This window comes from Schistosoma mansoni (genome assembly GCF_000237925.1).
Source record: "Schistosoma mansoni, WGS project CABG00000000 data, supercontig 0178, strain Puerto Rico, whole genome shotgun sequence".
Classification (NCBI taxonomy): Eukaryota; Metazoa; Platyhelminthes; class Trematoda; order Strigeidida; family Schistosomatidae; genus Schistosoma; species Schistosoma mansoni.
Window position 1 is genome coordinate 123,605 of NW_017386062.1, and position 20,799 is coordinate 144,403.

At 33.3% G+C, this 20,799-nt stretch overlaps 1 protein-coding gene across 1 annotated transcript in view; it reads right to left on the bottom strand.

Annotated features, from left to right (window-relative positions):
* Positions 1-270: 270 nt before the first annotated feature.
* Smp_098300 (hypothetical protein) overlaps positions 271-20,799 on the bottom strand; it is a 29,774-nt gene continuing 9,245 nt past the window's right edge. Inside the window, exons 2-4 of the mRNA XM_018795586.1 lie at positions 2,513-2,888; positions 1,766-2,455; positions 271-1,594 (exon numbers count right to left, since the gene is read on the bottom strand). Of these exons, the coding sequence (XP_018646948.1) occupies positions 690-1,594; positions 1,766-2,455; positions 2,513-2,888 (1,971 nt within the window). The 3' untranslated portion in view covers positions 271-689. The remainder of the gene's footprint in view (positions 1,595-1,765; positions 2,456-2,512; positions 2,889-20,799) is intronic.

Sequence of the window (20,799 nt, forward strand, 5' to 3'; positions counted from 1 at the left end):
GGTGGACTTTCCGTGTCCACCAAGCCGGTTATAACTCCGGACATTCGCTTTCGTCCTCTCAATTTGGTAAACAACAGTAATGCGACGAGATGGTAGTAAGTAGGACTTTCCTGACAGAGGTTATATACGCGTGACCATGTGAGAGCATTTTGAGAGGGAGAGCGTATTCTCTCTCCCCACTCTCGTCCGTACAAGGGCATTTGTGGGCAATGATAATTGTTTAGATAATGAAAAGTCACTGATTTACTCACAAATATAAAGATTTATTGTTTTGAAAATCAATCAATAAAGAGAAAGAAACAATTTGTGTACATTATTATGTAAGATTAATCATGATAAATATGTATATGCATATATAGATATATAAATATGTATATATATATGTGTATATTATTCACAGTTTTATCTCAATGAATAGATACAACACGTTCCTGAGAACGAAATCACAGATTTTGTTTATTTGATTGTTTTTTTGTTTTCCACTTTCAATATTGATTATTGAAACATGTTTAATCGACATTTCATTTACTTTGTTTATTGTTATCACTGACGAGAAAAAAGTGGGGAGGGCAGAAATTCAAAGAGAACTATATTGGAATAAAAGAGAATAGTTGAAATGAACAAATTAAATAAAGGTAGGTATTTATATATGTATGTATAGTTATTGTATTTGATAGTTTTATAAATTGTTAACTTTGAGGAAATGGTGTGATAAAAGGTTTTGAACCAAAAAATATATCATAATAATTAGAATTTTCATTTTTATGTAATGAATTTTGTAAAGGAATAGATGTTAAAAAATTTGGATTTGTCATTGATGTTGGAGTTTGTTCTCCTATTGTTCCTGTTGTTGTGGATTCTTTCAATGAATATAAATAAGCTGCTGTTAAAACATTTTGCCAAGTTTTATAATCCATTGATTTATTCATTATTGAAGTATCTGATGATATCCATGGTAGATTTGATGAAAGATTATGATTGATCATATTATTTAATTGATTATTTGAATGAGGACTAGAAAAATTACGAAACCATTGAGATAAATATGATTGAAATAAATCTGAAGGATTCAATGAATGATTTGTATCAGATATTGAATGAAATTGTGTATTATTATTATAATTTACAGAACATAAAGTAGTTGGAGCATTGATTGTTGTTGGTGTTGTTGTTGTTGTTGTCAAAGCAGATCTAGATAATTGTGATGGTGGAGGTGGAAAAAAGAAAGGCATAAATGAATGATCATTTTTAGATCCAGTTAATAAACCATTTGATCTATTATTTTGAAATGGATTTGTTTCACCATGTAATAATCTCAAATGATCTTCTATAGGATTGGATTTTTTGGATTCTTGTAAATTGAATGCTAATAAATGTGTATATACATGCATGCATAATTCTGTATGACCATGAAATATTTGACCACATAATAAACAAGGAAATGTATTTGTTGATGTTGGAACAGTATGATTCATTGTTGAATTCAATGGTTCCATTGTTTGTTGTCGATGCATTAGATTTGTATTAGTTAACCATTCTAATGTTCGTCGTTCATTATTTAAGCATAAAGGATTTATAGATTCATTATGATCTTCTTTGAATAATGTATGATTATTATTGTTATTTAGGATATTAGTAGTAGTTGTATTAGTAGTAGTATTATTAGTAGTATTATGAGTAGTATTTGTTGTTGTCGAAGAAAAATTGTTTGAATCCGAATTTATAGAATTAACTAATTTTCCATAGAAAAAATCTAAAAAACTACGAGCTAATTGATAAGAGAATTTTTCTTGTGTATCTTTATTTGTTATGATATTTCCAGTTTCTTTATATTCAAATGATGGTTCATTCGTTGACATGAAATCAGTACAATTAGGTGATTGTGCACGATTATTCATAATATTAGTTGTTATATTAGATGAGATACTTATATTAGTAGTATCATTTGAATGAGTAGAATCATGATGATTGGTATAATTATTCATTGAATGCATAAAGAATGATAAATGATTATCTTTTGTACTTCTTTTAGCTGAAGGTGGTGAATGACATTCATCTGATGTATTGGAGAATTTAGAATTTGAATTGGTACGTCGTTTGATTCGTTTCAATGAATTTGGATCGTGTTGTGTATTACTATTATTATTAGCAGTAGTATCAGTACTATTTCTAATATCATTCCATACATTTCTATTGCTCATTACATTATTAGAATTTTTAAAACATGTAAAATTTAATTTTGGTGTTTCAGGCAATGAAAAACTTGATGATAAACGAGCTAATTGAGCAAGAGCATTAGATGTTTGATGTAAATCATCAGATTTAAGGAAGTGATTGTTAAATGTTAAATTAGATTCAGTTTTTGTTGTATTAACTTGTGGAAATAAAGTGGATGGTATAGAAATAGGGGATAGTTGTCTAGTAGTATTATGATTTAATGTTAATGAACTGACTACTGAGTCATTATTACTATTAGTAGTAGTATTAGTATTATTATTACGAGTTGTTTTACCGGCAGTATTAGTGACAGAATTATTTAGATCAGTACTTACACCTCCAGCAGTATTGGAGAAGTTCAACCTGGATGTATCATTTGAGGATAAGTATTTTGAGGTTGTATTTCGTCTATTAAAAGACGATGACATAACTTCATTTAAATTCATTGCTTTAGGCTTATTTAATTTGGTAGTATTACTATTATTACTGTTATTATTACTGACAATTCTACCATTTGTGACGGGAATTGAACTGACAGTTGATTGTTTTCGTATAGAATTTGAATTAGATGATAAAAATCTGTTAGAAGAATTTCCACAATCCATTATGTTACCAATATTTTGACAAGTACGAGCCAACATAGCCAAAGGACTTGGACCAGCTGAATCACACTAAAATGTTTTGAGAAAAAATAAAAATGGAGAAAATTAGTTCAGTCAGGATGTACAATTTTAACTTTATTATTTATTTATTTAAATACATGAACATATGTAAAAAGGGCCATTAAAATATATATGCGCCACATTGATCAGTGAATTCTTGTGGGCTCTAGGATACTATCCGAGTGTCTAAACCGAAACAAGTGGTTTTCTTAGAGCCTCACTCCCTATCCTTTTCACATAGAGGTTTAATTTATAAGACAGTGGAACAACGTTAGTAGGTGCGGTACCAGTGACCAACAATAGGTTATATATCAGTTATTCCTCTAAGGATCCTGCAACCCATGTACACTATTCGGATTCAGGGTTTTGCAATTCCTTTAGGTAAGTCCTCTGTACTTACCAACCCGGTTTAAGCACCGATCATTAGCAGTTCGTAAACAATACAAGCATCACGAGAAAGTAGTAAGTAGAACTTTCCTGGTAGGGGCTATATACGCGTGGCCATATAAGAGCATTTTGAGAGGGAGGGTGGATACTCCCCACCTTCAGTTACACTAGGTCAATTAGAGACAGTATTGTAACTATTCTGGTATCTTTTTCATTCTTATTAAAAATTACAATTTTCATTTTACTAAATCTGATTAGGAAAAGCCTAATATTATATGGATGTTTCACACTCTAGTATCGACTACATATCATTGATCTGTACATTTACTATAACTAAATATTAAGGACACTGTGTTGGATGATTTAAAATCCATCACAGTTGTGCAGATTTATTTATTTACTGAAATGACACTGAGCTGTTGATAATTACTTGAGTTTGAGTCATTCTGAAAGTGTGAGGCCCGATGATATAAATTGGTTAACTAAGCCGAGGTAGGTGAGGTAGTTTTTTAACGTTTTACACTTTTAATGACAGTAATATTAAGTCATTTAATTAAGCTCTAAAAATGAATTGATCATTAAAATATTAAGTATCGTTTTGTTTGTGAAAGATTTTAAATATTTATTAAGTCCCTTAAGATTACCGATTCAGCTTGTCAGCGAATGCCAGCTGACAGAATTTTCTACCAACTACATCCAACTGACTACTGCAAATAAATATACGTTATAAGAGATGTAGGTCGATAAAATTACTGAACGAGAGCATTCCAAGCTTTAAAAACACCCTCAAAGTTGTTGTAAACCATATGCTTTAATAAAAAACACTACTATTATCATAGATGGCCAAGTATCGCTGACACCTTAGTAGGATGTTGAAGTATAAACATCATAAAGAACAAAATAATTCAGTTGTTTTATCCATATGTATGTTTGAAACATAATTCGTATTTAAACATAATAAACAATCTAAAAGGAAATTGAATTCAACTAATAAATTGATATTCCGCTACATTTGAAATTCAAACAAACACAAACAACTTGACCTTGGAAAAGAAATCGTTCTTTTAAAAGATTTTAAACAATTAGTTCTTTTTGTAAAAGCCTCGGAGATTTGATGGGACGATGAGGTTATTTCCTCAGTACACTTTCAATATTCAATATTTTGTATTTGAAATCAATTCGACGTAACAGATTTATTATGTACATAATGGAATATTTAACTTTAATCCACATTTCTACTATTTTTTTCCGGATTTTGAGGTTTAGTGATTATAACCGGTTGACATAACAGTAGTAAATGAAACGAAGTTGGAACCTATAATCTACCAGTTCTTAACATTACTGACCAAAAGATACTTGTTTTCCGACTGACAGACAGTAATATATAGAAGACATTGATTGACTTATTAATTGTGGAAAATCAGTTTGTACTTTGCACTTCTAATGCTCTATTTTCTATAAACTGTCGATTGATGAAAGGTGTTTTGTGATTAACTGCACACTCGTTGGAAATTCAATGAAGCTATTTTAATCTCATTCTTATACTACACGTTCTCCAATTAGTTTTTCTGTTATCAATTCTCATCATAAAGTAATGTCATACAATCAAAATATCATTCAAACTAGGTCATAAGAAATGGACGATTCTCAGACTTTTATAAAATGTAGAAATAAATGAGACGTTTTCAATTCTGATATTCAGTCCTAAATAGAACGAAATGAGCGTCCTAGACGCTACTACTAGTCGACAGTCATCTCTGCTTATAATGCTTGTGATCCAAAGTAATATCGAGACAATCTGCACAGAATGCACATATGCCAATAAGAGATTGATCAGTTGCAGTCCTAAACATCAATGGCAAGATTCAAACAACCAATACAAAAATAAATTATCAACTATGTTAGTCATAAACAGCTAATGGTTTGGGAAAAAATATTCATTGTTTCAGCTTAATGAGCTTTACGATGACGTAACACATTAATGTCATTAGTGATCAGAACACTTCGAATAAATTGTATCGAATTTGGAGTATAGATAATGGATTCATCATCACCAGTATAGATATTGAAGCATGTAACAGTTTGAGAATCATCGATTAAGTCGCAAACTTTAAACAAAAATTAGGTAAGTATAGATACAGAAGGTTTTGATAACCAACGGCTCCGTGGAGTAATATATTAGCTTGATTTATAAACATCTATATAAATTTTCTAAACTACCTTTTTGCTAGTCATCAAAACACTAATTGCTACAATGCCAATAATAAGTTCGGTTTCCTTTACTCCAGCCACAAGTATTTCAATCAGCCGATAAAGAGAAAAACCATACATCTAGGAGATTTGTGGGAATTATTGAGTCCTATTGAAATCAAGAACCGGCCGAAGCTAGACTACTTTTTAAAACTAGGAAGGAATGAACAGGAATTTAGTAATAGTAATGGACTCCGAGATAGCGCTACCTACGATGACAAAAGGAAATCAAGATGAAAATGATCAAAAGTACTCGAGTATTTAATGTCGGTTACACAATAATTTCAAATGTATTGAGAAATAACAATCTATTAAAAACGTGTAAATGAAGGTTGTTCCTTTGACAAATAAAGTTCAAGAATAAGAGAGTATCACCATATTACGGAAGAAAAGAGTTATGGAGAATATTAAATTTCAAAAGGTCATATCACAAACTAATCTTGATTAAACGACCAATGGTAACCTGAAAGCAGTGGTTAGCTGTTTTGTCTCAGTTTGGGACTCCTCAGAAGTGTGCACATACGACGGAACCCAAGACTTTTATGTTTAACTTCGATTAGTTGACAAAATTGAGTAGCCATCTTTCAACGTCATTGATGGACAATTGTCTCATACTCTAGATGGTTCAACTCCACTGGTCATGGCTTCCCTGTAGAATTCCTGAAATTAGTCACTATCGGGCACATAATTAATACGTGTATTAGGAGTTTGTAAAAACTACTGAATTTTAATGTTTCCCTAATTCCCTGTAATTGACTAGCTAACATCAATCCGTATTACAAAACCATGAAGTTCGGTTGTTTACATAAACCTCATATTAATAATTCTATTGCTTAATTAACCAAAGAACAAACAATATATTATAAATCTAACTGAATTCTGTCATAACTTCCCACAACATGTTTATACTTAGCTTGTATTAATATTAAAATAATAAATATTTCTATCTCATATAGACAATGAATATTCATTCATTAGTCTGTTCTTTGTCATTCCAAAACATTTGGTTACCTTGGTAAACATGTTAGCCAAACAGTATTATAGGTAGATGAAAAAAACAAACAACCCAGATCGTCAATATTGTGTTTGCCTACTTGGTTATATCACATTGTTATCAAAATTTGTTTATTTATTTTTGGATCCAGATTACTGAACATGCACACAATCGCATGTATACACAATTTTACTTTTAAAAAATTGAAGCTAGACATTAACACCGTTGGATGCCGGCCAGCTCAGTGGTCTATCGGTTAAGTGCTCTGGCGCGAGACTGGTAGGTCCTGGGTTCGAATCTGGTGAGGCGGGATCGTGGATGTGCACTGCTTAGGAGTCCCATAATAGGACGATTTGGCTGTCCAGTGCTTCCAGGTTTTCTACGGTGGTCTAGCTTCAATTGACTCATGATATAAACTATTAAAAAAATTCACCAATGGAATTTATTTACATCCGAAAAATGTATGATAAGTTATGTAATGTCAATAGACAAATAAATATCTTGTTTATTAAAAAAGGAGAATGATTTCATTTTGTTCACAGTAGTCTTCCTAACCCCTCCCCCTACTAAGCTTGTTTATTCGGACTAGATTCTTATAGAATTCAATAAACTTTTAACTAGTTTTAATGAATTTGTCGAGTGGTCGAGTGAAATGATGAATCAATTTTGAAAACATTCAGTTTTAAGTCACCAAATCAAACACTCAACTTTTCCTTCAGTTTATTTGTATTGAACAATGACGTAATATTATTATATCTCATAGAAGTTAATTCATGAGTCAATCTAAGCTAGACCATCATTGACAACCTGGAAGCATTAGATAGCTGTCTTGTCCTAGTATGGGACTCCTCAATGATGTGCATCCACGACCCCACACGTGAGACTCGAACCTAGGATCTTCGGTCTCGTTTGTGAACGATTAACCTCTAGACCACAGGAAAAAACAATTGTCACAGATGTCGATGACCAGGTGGTCGATCTCAAAATTTTCTTAGTGAACAGTGAACCGAAAAAAATCAATAGTTTATATTTGAACTTATATTCAACAGTATCTACTTCTTGTGAAATTAAAGCTGACTCATATTAAACTATTTCGCAGTTTTAAATAAAATAGCAAATACATGTGTACATGCTTACGATAGACTGTTTATGATATGACAGGATAAGGCCGTTTAGGTCACTAATTTTTTGTATCGATTTTAGTTCTAGATGACAAGTGTGAGCTGTCGTTCAATATGACAATTTTATTCCCTGGATTAATTCGGGTGAACTACATTTATTATGCGTGTTTTACAGTAACTATAACTCCTACCCCCCTTGTGATAATATTGGGTGTAAAAATGATTGTTTTGTGATCTAAGGATGAATCGATTTTCGATGTGATTTGGAGGCTTGTTTGGTGACGAGTTTTTGAAAATTCAATAAATCTTCATCGCACCAGTTTTTCGAGGTTCTCATGTTGCATCATGGGAATTGTAATGGTTTCTGTTTTCCACTATGAGCAGTGCAACCGAGGAATTGCAGTGGTTACTGAGTGTCAAGTAAAAGCAATAATATTATGAACTCAATAGAATCGATATGTGCGGCGACTCTCTAAACAGTTGGTTACCGAGTTATAACAGTGTCAGCGAACCTAATTACCTAGTTGTAACAGTAGTGATTCTGAGATATAGCACTTCATTTATATGTTTGTATATTTTCAAAATAATGATCTAATAACAAACCAAAAACACAAGTAACTTATCAAATTTCACAAACGCACTACTGCAAACGTACAACAAACTACATGAAAATGAATCAAAAAGTAAATTTCTCATAAAAATTAATCAGAATAAATTATGATAATTTAGAACTACACTAAACGCTGAAAACAGTACAAATTATCTTATGTTATATAATAGAAAAAACTAGTCCCCAAATGTCCTGGTACGGCTGAGAGTGGGAAGAGTCCACTCTCCCTCTCCAAATGCTCTCACATGACCACGCGTATATAGCGTCTATCAGGGAAGTCCTACTCACTGCCTTCTCGTGGCATTACCGTTGTTTACCAAATTCAGAGGACGGAAAGCGAATGTCCGACGCTTTAACCGGGTTGGTGGACACGGAAAGTCTACCTAGGGGAGTTGGAAAACCCTGGTTCCAAACCAATGGTGTACATGGGCTCCAGTATCTTGAGGGAACAAATGGAGTATGAATCAATCGTTGGTCACCGGCTACCATGGGACTGCATCTCTCCACGATGCTCCACTGTCTTGTGGATTAGACCTTTAGATCAAAGGCTCGGGGTGTGGCCCCTAAGAAAACCACCTGCTTCAGTTTGGGCACGTGGGCAGTATCACAGCCCTCACACAAATCCAATGATATTTGTGTGGCGCATATGTATTCGGTGCCCCTTTGTACCAATGTTTATGTGTTCAAATAAATAAAAAAAGAAAAGAAAAAAACTCGTTGCTTCGATTGATTTTGATGAAGAAAAAATAATCTAAAGAATATTTCACAGTATTGAAAATAAAAACGTGGACACTTCTTTCTGCAATGTAATCGTTTTCAATCAAGGAATACTGCTAGTACTACTACTACCAATAATAATAATGACAATGATAACGTGTACAGTTTAAACTGACAGAAAATATAAAAACATTTGGAATATGCAATTGAAAATGATTAAAAATAATTTTGCGTGATGGATTCTGTTACCAGGTACCTAGAGATTATAATATTGAGCGTAATTTTTCTGATTTGTAATTGATGTCTAGTTAAAAAAATCAGTCATAATAAATATTTTTTTAGAGATTTATTCCATACAAATCAAATGGGTTGGCTTAATTCAATTTAGATTTCTGATGAAAAAATGTAGTGATTAAGATCTGTTAAGTATGTTCAATCACCATCTACCTTGTTGTTGAATGCTTGATAGTATATGAGTAGGTAAGCTAGAATTGACTAAACCATGACATAGCATCATTATATGAAGTCCCTAACTGTTAGATCAAGCCTTTTTGGTAGTTGCATACTGTGTGGTTTGGGGTCAGATCGATAATCTTGACTAAGAGTTAGAGGCATTATATGACATGACCCAGAAACACAAACCCATGTGAATCCACTCTCCTTTTCCTCAAATGTTAAGTTTTTAAACTATTTTGTATACTCAGTGGTCTACCGGTTGAGTGTTCGCGTGCGAGACTGATAGGTCCTGGGTTCGAATCTCGTGAGGCGGGATCGTGGATGAGCACTACTGAGGAGTCACACAATAGGACGAAACGGCCATTCAGTGTTTCCAGGTTTTCCATGTTGGTCTAGCTTCAATTGACTCATGATCTCAACTATATAATCCTCAAGTGACATTGTTTCATTTAGATAGCTTCACACCTCAAACACTGTTCTTTAATGTAATCAAAAGTTTGTATTTTATCAACGTCAGTTAAGTAAGCTTCTAAGGATACGTTTATTGATTTACATCTTAGATTGGTTAATAGTTAAAGATCGAATGGTATACTGTACGTTTACTTAGTAAAAAAAAAAGAAAAACTCAATATCTCACCATTTAGAAAGAGATTGCATATCAAAATTTATATAAACATTATTAAAACAAACAATGTAACAATGGTGTACTTATTTGATTTACATCAAATACAAATACAAATACCATATTTATACCATCACCACCACCACCACCAACGACAACAACAACAAAAACAAAAAACGAAACAATAGTTTGTTCAAATAGAAAATCTAATGAAATTTAATCTGGGTTCATTTAACTTTGGTAACAATGAAACATGTACATTAAATCAATGTGTTTCTATCTTGACGGATAATGAAGAACTATTAAGATAATAATGATAATACTATTAATACTACTAATACTAATAATACTACTACTCTTACTAATAATAATACTACTAATAATAATAATGCTAATAATACTAATAATAATAATTTAATAAAATATGTCAATAAAAATCACAAAATACCAGTGACAATAATTTTTACAATTAAATTGACACTTATAAATGGTTTCTTTTTTTTATTTTTTTATTTTTTTTTTGGCTTTGATATGTTTACATGGAATGTAGTTAAACAAATTTCTTTGAATTGAGCATTTAATGACAATAGAAAAACAAAAAAAAACAATAAAACATGAATGTGTTTACATATCTCATCTATATGATAAGTATGAATTCTTTAAAGAAAATTCAATGTTCAATGGTTTATGATATGTTAGTTTGTCCATATATTGACATTTGACACTTCAAAAGTACTTATTCATGAATAGATACATATATATATATTAGTACAAATATGTTCTATGATATTTAAGATGTTTAAGACAAGCAGTAATACTGTACTATTTAATTATGTACAGTTTTTGTTAGAAATTAGGAATAATACGCCCCCGAATGTCGTGGTACGGCCAAGAGTAGGATGAGTCAGAACATCCTCTCTAAATGCTCTCATATGATCATGCATATACAGCCACTGTCAAGGAAGTCCTATTCACTACCTTCTCACGGTATTACTGTTGTTCACGAAATTAAGAGGATGAAAAGAGAATGTCAGACGCCCTAACCGGGTTAGTGGACATGGAGGGTCCAACTAAGGGAGTTGGAGAACCGTGATTCCAAATCAATGGTGTACATGGGCTCCAGTCTCCCGAAGGAATAAATGGCGTATGAATCAATCGTTCGTCACTGGCTACCATGGGACTGCATCTCCTAACGATGCTCCACTGTCTTGTGGATCAGATCTTCAGGTCAAAGGCTCTGGGTCTGGCTCCCTAAGAAAACCACTTGGTTCGGTTTGGGCACTTGGGCAGTATCACAGCCCTCACATAAATCAAGTGACTTGTATAGCGTATATGTATTCGGTGCCCCTTTGTACCAATATTTGTGTTCAAATAATTAATAATAATTAATAATAAATAATGCTGACAGATAGTAATGTTACTTGCGATCAAAGTATAGAAATGACGTTAAAGATAATAAATATGAGTGTTGACACTTTTATGTTTATTAGTAGATCATTTAAAGTTATCTTAAATAAGTATTAGAAACTCATTGACTAAGTATATTCTGAGTTTTGATGAAAATGATTACTATATGAAACATGATGATAATATCAATCTTTTCAAACTGAGGTATTTTAAACTGGGTTCGAAAATTTCAAAAAAAACAGTTGATCTCTCAGCCTTTTCAACTATTTCTTAGGTTATCATCACATAAAGTATAAAATCTACAAATTTAATGATATAAACAACCTTATCGTAAATTATACATCATTTGGCTAATATCAGAAGGGCTTTTGTGTAGATTTCAGTAATTTTATGGTTGAAATCATGAATTAATTGAAGTTAGACCACCATGGAAAACCTGGAAGCACTGAATGGCCATTTCGTCCTATTGTGTGACTCCTCAGTAGTGCGCATCCACGATCCCGCCTCACGAGATTCGAACCCAGGACCTATCAGTCTCGCACGCGAGCACTTAACCACTAGACCGAGTCTGTTGTGAGATATCAACTCACTGAATACAATGGTGAATGGTTGTTCATTTTCATAGATTTGGCTAATAATTACAGTTAAGTAGGTTTCGGTAAGTTTGTTTGTTTTTTACTCATTAGGAATTCAAAATATTTTGTTTATTATTCAAATTAGATTAGATTTAGATGGTTTTGTATTTTAGATTACTTTACAAATGCAAGCACATTGAATAGGCTTTTCCTTCACTTGGAATATAGTTGTTAAATGATTGTAAAGAAAACGGTATTATCAATCAAAGGGGATTCATTTTCAATTAGTGAAAAGACTTAAAAAACAATAGTTATAAATACATACAGTATGAACTTTGTTAGTAAAAGGGTCATAAAAAAGAAAGAAAAAAGAAACTATTGTAGACTAATAAACTTCAAAGACAGTTTTAATTAACATAACTTTAGTGTTGATACTATGATTAATTTGACTTTGGAATTTTGTCTTTCTATGCTAATATATTGTGATAGATTGAACTGATGAACAGGTTCTATATTATATATAACTGACTGACTGACAGATTATTGATCTAGTGGTGAATTTATACATTGGATGGATTTCAGTCCATGGTGGTCTAGCTTCAATTGACTCATGATTTCAACTATGAAAATTACTATAAATAGTTATCTGATAATTTCTTTGTGTATTAGTGGACAACTGTATTCAATAATTGAATCCATAAGTCGATCTAAGTTCGACCACCATTGAAAACTTGGAAGCACTGAACGGCTGTTTCGTCCTAGTATGGGACTCCTCATCATTGGTCATCCTCGATCCAACAAGCGAGACTCGAACCCAGAATCTTCAATCTAGCGCACGAACGCTTAACCTCTGGACAAATAACTCGCCATCCAACGGTGTTATTGTCTTACTCCAATCGATCAATGACTTTGAGGTTGTCCAGTGCTTCTAGGTTTTCAATGGTGAGCTAGCTTAGGTTGACTCATGAATTCAACTATTAAAGTTGATACAATCTCCACAAACCCCCATTCTTGTTCATTTTATTGTGCTTCGATTATTTATTTATTTTATTTAAACACATAAATATTGGTACAATGGGGAACCAGATACATATGCACCGCACAAATCTTATTTGATTTGTGTGAAGGCTGTGATACTGCTCATGTGCCCAAACTGAAACAGGTGGTTTTCTTAGGAGTCCACACACGGAGCCTTTGATCTAATGATCTGATCCACAAGACAGTGGAGCATCGTGAGGAGATGCAGTCCCATGGTAGCCGGTGACCAACGATTGATTCACACGCTATTTTGTCCCTCAAGATACTGGGACCCATGTGCACCATTGGTTTGGAATGAGGGTTTTCCAACTCCCCTAGGTGAACTTTCCGTGTCCACCAACCCGGTTAAAGCGTCGGATATTCACTTTTCATCCTCTCAATTTCGTAAACAACAGTAATATCACGAGAAGGCATTGAGTAGGACTTCCCTGGTAGAGGCTATATACGCGTGGCCATGTGAGAGCGTTTCGAGAGGGAGAGTGTACTCTCCCCACTCTCGGCCATACTAGGGCATTTGGGGGCAGTACTTCGATACTTATTTTCTTTCTTTCTTCTCATATTTGAAAGGTTTTCCAAGTTCATTTTTTTATTCATTCATTTTTTTTAAAGTTTAATTTACTAGTAATTTGATTCATTTGGCGGCAAAAAATAATAAAAAAAACTAATCAGAAATATTTATTGTTCATTGAATCTATTTAAACATGTAATTGTAAATGTTTCTTACTTTCACTCTTTACAATGTTTTGTCTACTTCTCAAATATATAGACATACATATAGGTGCATAAATCTGAATGTAAAAAAAGCATATTCATGTTGATTTGCTGTTTGTTTGTTCTTGTCACTATTCATTTATTAATTTATATGACTGTCTATTCATATAAACAATCATAAATTTTATCCATTTTAATGAGAATACGACCTTTAGTAGTATATATATAATGGAAGTAGTATACAGAATTAATATTACATTATTAGACGAAATATTCCTTTTTAATACGGTAAAACTATACTGACTAACATGAATATGATCCAGTTAAAGAAATTCAAAGAAGAAAAATCATTATTTATAACCTTTGAATAATTAATCACTTGAAACATGCTCCTATGTTTTTGTCTTCCTTAATTCATTTCATTATTATTGTCATGGTATTTAGGATCAAACAATTTGAAATATTTTAAACTTGTACAATGGAGATAAATTTAAAGCTCCCCCTATCATTAGGGGAAAAAAACCTAGGGATAATACTACAAAGAATACATTAACTACAGGTCAGAAAAATACCACACCCAGTTTGTTTGTTTTTAGTGACAATCTCTAGCGTAAATGTTCAGACAACAAAAAATTTAACTGTTATTACCAATTGTAAGCAAAGATGGATAGTGCCTAGTAGTGGAATCCAGTTTGATGCGCGTTTCGTCCTATTTCGAACTTGTCAGCTGGATGTACCTGCATCTCACAGTTGATGTTCATTCTGGGACTCCAACCCAGTATCTTTAGCTTCAAACGTCATCGCGTTATCTACTCAGCTACTAAGTCTTGATAGCCACTTGTTTGTGCAATGTTGTGAAGTTCAAATTCACTTAGTATTACTTGTTTGAATCTTCCCATTGATGTTTAGGACTGCAACTGGTTAGTCCCTTACTGGCATATGTGCATACTGTTATGTTATTATCAATATTATTATAATTATTGTAATGATGATGCATTACTATGGTTTATTTATTATCACTGAGAAACAATATCTACTTTTTTTTTCCTTCTTTTCTAACCGTCTACCTAGATTTCCCACTTACGAATATAACAATTAATTAATGTTTATGTTTGAATTAGAGAAGAATAAATAAACATAAACTAAATGACAATTATTTATTAAGTCTAATTTTTTATATGATCACTGTTTTTTCTTGTTGCTGCTGTCGTTGTTGTTGTTGCCATATATGTGTATCGATAAAGTATGTATGTTCATGAGAGAAATGAATAAATACTGACAATACTAAGCAACTGAAAGTACAGACAAATAATGAATGGCGTCTACAAGCGCGTGTATGTATGTATGTACGTGTTTTTATATGCTTTGAATGTTTGTGTGAATTAGGATTGACCATGTTAATGAGATTTATTAGTTTAATGATTTATTTTATAAGGATGTATGAAAGATCTAAATTTGTTGTCCTGATATCTTTCCTAACTGTCAAAAGATTAAAATTTTTTTTTTAAAATTCATTCGGAAGGGGATTTTGTGGAGATTTCAGTATTTTCAAAGTTGAAACCACGAGTCAATTGAAGCTAGACCACCATGGAAAACCTGGAAGCACTGGACGGCCGTTTCGTCCTATTATGGGGCTCCTCAGCAATGCGCATCCGCTTCGTGGATTGGTTGAAGTTAGAGATTAACACCGTTAGATGCCGGCTCAGTGGTCTGTCGGTTAAGTGCTCTGGCGCGAGAATGGTAGCTCCTGGGTTCGAATCTCGCGAGTGCGGGATCGTGTATGCGCACTGCTGAGGAGTCCCATAATAGGACGATTTGGCTGTCCAGTGCTTCCAGGTTTTCTACGGTGGTCTAGCTTCAATTGACTCATGGTTTCAACTTTGAAAAATTCATTCATTTTGGTAATCTAGTTAAGTAGCAAATATTCAGTAAACTTTTTGATGAAAGTAATTACTATCTGACATCTAATAGTGAACAATTTTGCTTGTTAAGTCTGAGATCTATTTGTTGAACTCTGATATAATTGATCACAGTATCAGGTGAGACTATAATTTAGGGACGGCCCTTTGAACGAATCTTAAGTAATCTTGAGAAATATTAGCTAAACAGAAGACAATTAATATTGAGTAAAAATATATTATACAAAACCAAAGAATTAGAGTGGATACACTTCTTTTATATGGTCTAAAAACTTGTCAAGGTTAGAAAGAGGTTCAAAGGTTCTAAAATCGTAATGCATAAGATGGAGGAACTCATCCATATGGCTCCATAATACTCACTCTCTGGTGCCATGATAAGGTCACAAAAACCCTCTCGGCCTCCACCACATACTCCGGTTGTGTGACTTTATCATCTTTATTATGGATATTTCCCCACAACAGTCATACCGCTGAACAGCCGAAGCTTCAGTAATATCTGCGATTATTGAAGCCAATGTTACTGGTACTTTTATTATACAGTTCACAACAATTATTATAATATGCCTTAGTCTCATTCTGGATCTAGCGAAAAAGGTTCCTATTCTAGAGAACGTCTTCCTTCAAAATATGTTACATCGAAGGACATCACGGTAGTCTGTACAAGGTCTACAAGTCATTTGATCATTGCGATTTCAAATAAAGGAACTTCTTTGCAATCTCACTTATTGTAGCCGCTTAATTGTCAAGTCTTCTATAAAATCCTCTCTGAACTGATCGTACGTGAGCATCAGGTACTGAAGCTGGCGTTTCTGATGGGCTCGTCTACAAATTATAGACTAGCCGAGTATCATCTTCACATAATTCAATCTATATTCAACTTATGATGCAATATCAGAAGGATTTTTTTTTGTGGAGATTTTCGTAATTTTATATAGTTCAAATCATGAGTCAATTGAAGCTAGACCACCATGGAAAACCTGGAAACACTGGATGACCGTTTCAATTGACTCATGATTTAAACTATAAAATTATAATATATTCCAACTTTAAATTTTAAAAAAAGATGCCTACTAGTTTGAATAACCGTTGTTTGTAAGAGCTCAAAACTAAGAAAATCACTGTCAAAACATAAAATAAAAATTATCTTGTTTGATATTAAAAGTCAATCAGTCAGCTACAACGTAGGACCAGGCACATTTATGCATCCGTCCAAGTTGCCATACATCGTCAGCACAACAAGATGAACACCGAATTCATAGAAGTAGTTGATTTAATGGTGGTAATATATAAAAGATAGGTTGTATATAACGATATAGTATAGGAAGGAAGAAAGTTATGAAGCAATTTTAATCTCAAGATTTAAGGGAAGATAAAGTGTGTATACACCTACGCCATTGTGATCGATTCTGAGCCATGTCACCCAGAGTCTCCAACCATTGGTTACGATAGTCACGCGGACCCCAACTAAGTAATCTGCATTTGCCAACATGGCTCAGACTAGAAGTTAGTGACATTGTGGACTGATGCCACGTTTTGGTTTAGCCGCCCCTAACTCTCTTCCAACCATCCCCAATACTAGTCAGCATAGCGCGTCGTGGTAATTGGTGTCCGGTTATACGTGACACGTGGTCCAACCATCTCAGTCGATGAAGATTCATGAACTCATCAACTGATTTACCATCATTCCCTAACACCGTGACGGTAAAACAGTAGCATATAATTACATATGTAGTCTACTAAAATAAATTGAAAGCACAAAAAAAGAAGTATAATGTTATTTTTAACTTCTAACATTTGCTTATTACGCAACAACCTTCACCAATGTTCTACCTAATGAAAAGAAAACTAGGTCTTCTTCTATCATTATTTTCTTTTTTTTATATATATATTTTGCATCATTTTTTTTGTTACCCTCTAGTTTTCTTTTCATGCCGCCACTACTCTATAATTATTAACTGTATTCATACAATTGGTCACTTAATATTAGATAACAGAATTAACTACTAATTCAATAGATAATTATGACTAGACTAATTTATTTACTGTGTAAAATTGTAATCTTTCTTCTTTAAAGAAATTATAATCTAATGGTTATTTAAGCGTAGCGAAAACGTAATGGTTGTTAAATTTATACTTGTATTATTACTATTATTACTATAATTAGGATTTGTGTGTCTGTGAGTGTACAATTGTAATCATACGTTTCATCTTTGGCTTTATCATCATTTGTCATATTTTATCTAATAGTGTCTTTTTCGTAGTAATAATAATAAGAAAAGATATTATTATAAAATCATTTTTATGGATGAGGTATACTCCTCCTCGTATTATTACTTATCGTCATCATCATCATCATCATAGTCATCAGCAGTAGCAATAGTAGTGTAACTACTGACGATTACATCCGATATTTGCGCAAATTTTCTTTGTACACAAGCACACGTGGAAAATAATTTATAACTTTAATTTTGTGTTATTTTTTCCCTTATGCGTCTGTTATTTTAATATCAGGTGTTTTGTGGATATTATAGTATTTTAAATCGTTGAGATCATGAGTCAATTGAAGCTAGACCACCATGGAAAACCTGGAAGCACTGGAAGGCCGTTTCGTCCTAGTATGGGACTCCTCAGCAGTGCCCATCCACGATCCCGCCTCTCGAGATTCGAACCAACAATAGGACGAAACAGCCATCCAGTGCTTCCAGGTTTTCCATGGTATTCTAGCTTCAACTGACTCATGATCTCAACTATTGAAATCATTATTTTAGTGTCAAATATGAATTGTGTTAAATATAAAATCACCAACATCTAGTTTTGTTTAAAGAGGATAACTAATGTCACTTCTATTTGTTTTGTATTAACTGCCAACTTGTGATTTTCATAACTAAATAAGCTTCGACGGTTTGTTTAACACATTGCACTTGAAGTAAAATTGTCCCTAATTGATGTATACAGAAAAGTTTCTTCATCTCTTTGCCCCCAAATGCTCTGGTACGGCCGAGAGTGAGGAGAGTCCGCTCTCCCTATCGAAATGCTCCCACATGGCCACGCGTATATAGCCTCTACCAGGGAAGTCCTACTCACTGCCTTCTCGTGACAGGGGTGTTGTTTACGAAATCGGGAGGACGAAAAGCGAATGTCCGGCGCTTTAACCGGGTTGGTGGACACGGAAAGTCTACCCAGAGCAGTTGGAAAACCCTCATTCCAAACCAATGGTGCACATGGAATCCAGTATCCTGATAGAACAAATGGCGTATAAACCAATCGTTGGCCACCGGCTACCATGGGACTGCATCTCTTCACGATGCTCCACTGCCTTGTGGATCAGACACTTAGGTCGAAGGCTCCAGGTGTGGCCCCCTTAAGAGAACCACCTGCTTTGGTTTGGGCACTTGGGCAGTATCACAGCCCTCACACAAATCAAATGAGATTTGTTTGGCGAATGTGTATCTAGTGCTTCCTTGTACCAATATTTATGTGTTTAAATAAATAAACTTCGTAAAATAATAATTATTATTCATATAGTTGACTTTATTTATACTATTACAGAGTTTTATTGAGACTATAATTTACGGGGACACTTTAGTGATGTTGAAGTGACCTTGAGAATGATCATCTACTTGATACAGATTCAAAAGGAGGTTGTAACTTAGTGTGAAGAATTAGGATTAAGATTTAGAGTTAGACGTTAGGGTTAGGAGGTAAAATAAGAGATATCATCACGAACTAATATCATTTATAATACAAAAATGCTACCTAACTATATGAACAAATGGATTTCGTGCCAAAACCCATAATTTGGTATCTTTAATTTCATTGGTTCACTCATAAATTAAAGTCCCGCCAGAATCCTTTAAAAAAAGGAAACTGAAATCGTAGAAATTCTATGCTTTTCACTTGTTTTCATTACCGTATTAAAGATTTAAAAGTTATCAAATGAATATTTCAATGTCAAATTTTATAAGTCAGTGAAAAATTGGCTTTTTGTAATTTTCCCTTTTTAAAGTTCATTAGTCTCATTAAAGTAAACACTTATACACAAGATTAAATGTTGAATAGATTTCAGTCATCCTTACTAATTTATATGGAAAAGGTATGAATGATAGCTCCGTACATTTAATCTATGGTCTAACAGTAAACAATTATCAGTAATGCGCATCCACGATCTCGCCTCACGAGATTCAAACCCAGGACCTACCGGTCTCGCGCCAGAACACTTGACTGATGGGTCGTGGATGTGCACTGCTGAGGAGTCCCACAACATGACGAAACGGCCGTACAGTGCTTTCAGGTTTTCCCTGGCGGTCTAGCTTCAATTGACTCACGCTTTCAACTATGAAAATAATAAATCTCCACAAAAAACCCATTCGGATAATGATTATTAGTAAGCTAGAAATGATTGATCATTTCTAGTTAGATAAATGATAGTTTACCAGTACATTAACTACCACTATTAAAACAACGTAAAAAGAGTATTTTACAAACACCGTAAAACTTGTGAAAACCCAATATTACATTTGAAAATTACTAGATGAATAAATTTTGAACTTAACTTAAGTCCTAACGATATAGAATAGGTGAAATGTGGCTAGCAGTGGAATCCAGACTGGGCGTTTCATCCCAATCGGAGCTCGTCAGCTGGATATAATTGCATTCCAAAGTTTTTGTTAATTCAAACTGACATTGAGTATCGTTGACTTCAAACTTCATCTCATTATCCACTCAGCTACTGAGTTCAGACAAAAATTCACTCGTGTAACGGTTATGAGTTTTAATTAAGTTTGCAATGACTTGGATTATCCTGTTGTTAATAATTTGATCATTATTGGTTGACATATAAGGATTGTTTCGATACAGTTATTATGACACAAGTTAATATAGAATAGACGGAATGGAGCTAATTGGATAACGTAGTGGCATTTGAAGTGAACGTTAATTGGTCCAAGTCCCAAAGTGGCCTCATTCCATCTATTCTATATCAACTTGTATCATAATAACTATATCGAAACACTCTTTATATGTCACTCAAGACTGATCGAATTTCAATCAAAATATCAACAATAGGATGGTAATCCAAGTCATTTCAATTTTAATAAGATTTTAATAAATCACA